Here is a 2,505-nt window from a genome sequence, read left to right on the forward strand (position 1 = left end):
GTGTGTGTGTGTGTGTGTGTGTGTGTGTGTGTGTGTGCAGCTCCCAGTACCAGCAGCAGTGCTCTCCTTGATGTACTATGAGAGACTGCTGCCTTGCTCCAGTCCACGTCTGATCGACAGAGACTCTCTGTCCAGCACAAGCTCCGCCGGGGACAGTGGTCAAGGTAATGCATGCATGCATGCGTGTGTGTGATTGGGATTTGTAGTTTTCAAATTAAATGACCGAACTCAGTACCCCTCTCTCTTCAGGTCATGGGAGTTTGTTTGGTTGCTGTAACCCTGCCAAACTCCGGGGTCGCCCTGCTACTTTCTTCCTTCTTCACATTCTGGGTGGAGCCATCCTCTTCATCACTGATGGGATCATAGTGAGACTTCCTGCTACACACACATTTACCCACAGACATTTAACACTGCACTCCACACCAGGGCATAGATGGAGAGACGTAGGCAAAGACAGTGGTGACTTCCATTTTAGATATTTATGTAACCCGCATTCATCAGAAAGGACTGAAAATTCTCCAAGACCCAACACACCCTGCTAGTGACCCTAAAATACTAAAATCCATTGAATCTAAAACAACCCGCTTTCTTAACAGCACCTATTGCAGAACCATTCAGCTACTCAACGGATCCTCAACCCTACAACAGCAACTCTATAACTCCTGACTCGTACGATGCTCCTCAGCACTTAATGTTAATAATGTATACTTCATTAATCCCGCAAGAGGAAATTACAATGTTTTAACTGTTATCACACACAGGCCTGAACTACACACCCATGCTCAGTACCTATACATGCACTAAATGTAGAGATGTCAGAGTGTGTGTGTGTGTGTGTGTATGTGTGTGTGTGTGGGGGGGGGGGGGGGGGGGGGGGGGGGGGGGGGGGGGGCTGGTTTTTTACCATAGTGGATTTTTAAAGTGAATTATAACCTTTTGATAAAAAAACAAATCCCACTTCCATTTGTAATTGTGTTCTAGTGAAGACTGATTGCGTTCCCTAAATATATATGTCATCTTAATTAATTGAAATTTGAGATAAAGACCATGTTTGTTAATAGATTAGGAAGTAAAAATTTTATTTCTGATTTTTTTTTTTTTTAACCCCCAAATAAGTCACAGGTCAATTTGACCCAAGGGATACGAGAGGGTCCCTAAGTGAAGACAGTACAAAGGTTAAATGAAAAATTTGATATTTTACTGAATCTACTCGCGGGAGTTGTGGACCACCTGGGGTCCACGGTCCACTCTTTGAGAAATGCTGGTTGACATTTAGTGCGAGGGGTGCCCACATTGTCAGACTTAAAAAACAAAACTCTGCCCTGTTCCAACCTCCCGATGTGTTGCACCGCAGGGCTCCTATGCTGGCTTCGTCTACACCTACGCAGTGTCCCCTCCTCTGCTGATGGATCACAAGACAGCTGGCTGCCTGGACAGTATATTCTGGGCCTCCATCACAGTAGGAAGACTGGCTTTCATCTACCTGTCCTACAGATTCCCAGCACCCAGGCTGCTCACCTTCAGTTTGGTATGAACACACATTTAAAAGACAAATCCACCCTAATATGAACACAGTAGTTGATATCCCAGTGCAGTGAGAATAAAGTTCAAAAGGTGAGGTTTCCCCACATTTATTTGCATGTCCCACGGAGCAGTAATTCTGGTATAAGCAATAAAGCTCATGCACAGCTGTTGTATGTTGGTTCTAACCAAATATTTGAACAGCATAGTAATGCACATGACAGGATTAGGTGGCATCATTTGGAGGATGATTAAGGGGTTTTACAATCAAGCTATTTAAGCCAAACTATCCTGCTTTGTCAACACTTGATCTAGTCCCTTTAGGAACAAGAGAACGTTGGCTTTTCGTAATTTCTGTTTGTTTTTGAACACATGTACAAGGAAATGTTGTAATAAGTGCCTGAGGCCCAATCAATAGCAGCACATCTGTTAAAGTGCTATGCCCTCTAGTGGTCTGGAAAGTGAATTGTTACCTTTGGGTGATGAAATGACATGCAGTTTTGCTGCAACTTGTAATTCCAATTTTTCATGTGCTTTTTTTTTGTTGGGTTCAGATAGATTGCACGCTGTACTGAAGCCCAAATTAGTACTGCAGCCCCAAGATGCAACCCACAACATTTGAGAAAAAAAGGTGCAAAACCACAAGCTCAATATTTCGGAAAACAGAACCTTTTAGATAATCGGACTTATCAGCGGGCGTATTTTTTTAGATAGATGATGAAATGAATACAGGCAGTATTACTGTGAGTGCTTGATTTGAGATTTTTTTAGATGTGTTCCTTTGTTTGGATAAAGCAGGTTGGGGGCTGTACACTGAGTCTTTAATATGTATGATGGTTCTTAGGTGCAGTACACACCAGTTAAAACTAGTCAACAAAACAGGAAGCACGATATTTTATATTTTTAATATATATATATATATATATATATATATACTCACCGGCCACTTTATTAGGTACCCCATGCTAGTAACGGGTTGGACCC

At 42.5% G+C, this 2,505-nt stretch overlaps 1 protein-coding gene across 1 annotated transcript in view; it reads left to right on the forward strand.

Moving 5' to 3' along the window:
* Nucleotides 1-2,505, forward strand: part of mfsd4aa (major facilitator superfamily domain containing 4Aa) — a 16,692-nt gene that overhangs the window by 6,225 nt on the left and 7,962 nt on the right. The window contains exons 4-6 of the mRNA XM_034868509.1: nt 41-164; nt 250-365; nt 1,355-1,528. Of these exons, the coding sequence (XP_034724400.1) occupies nt 41-164; nt 250-365; nt 1,355-1,528 (414 nt within the window). The remainder of the gene's footprint in view (nt 1-40; nt 165-249; nt 366-1,354; nt 1,529-2,505) is intronic.

The sequence above is a fragment of the Etheostoma cragini genome, chromosome 4 (assembly GCF_013103735.1).
Source record: "Etheostoma cragini isolate CJK2018 chromosome 4, CSU_Ecrag_1.0, whole genome shotgun sequence".
NCBI lineage: Eukaryota > Metazoa > Chordata > Actinopteri > Perciformes > Percidae > Etheostoma > Etheostoma cragini.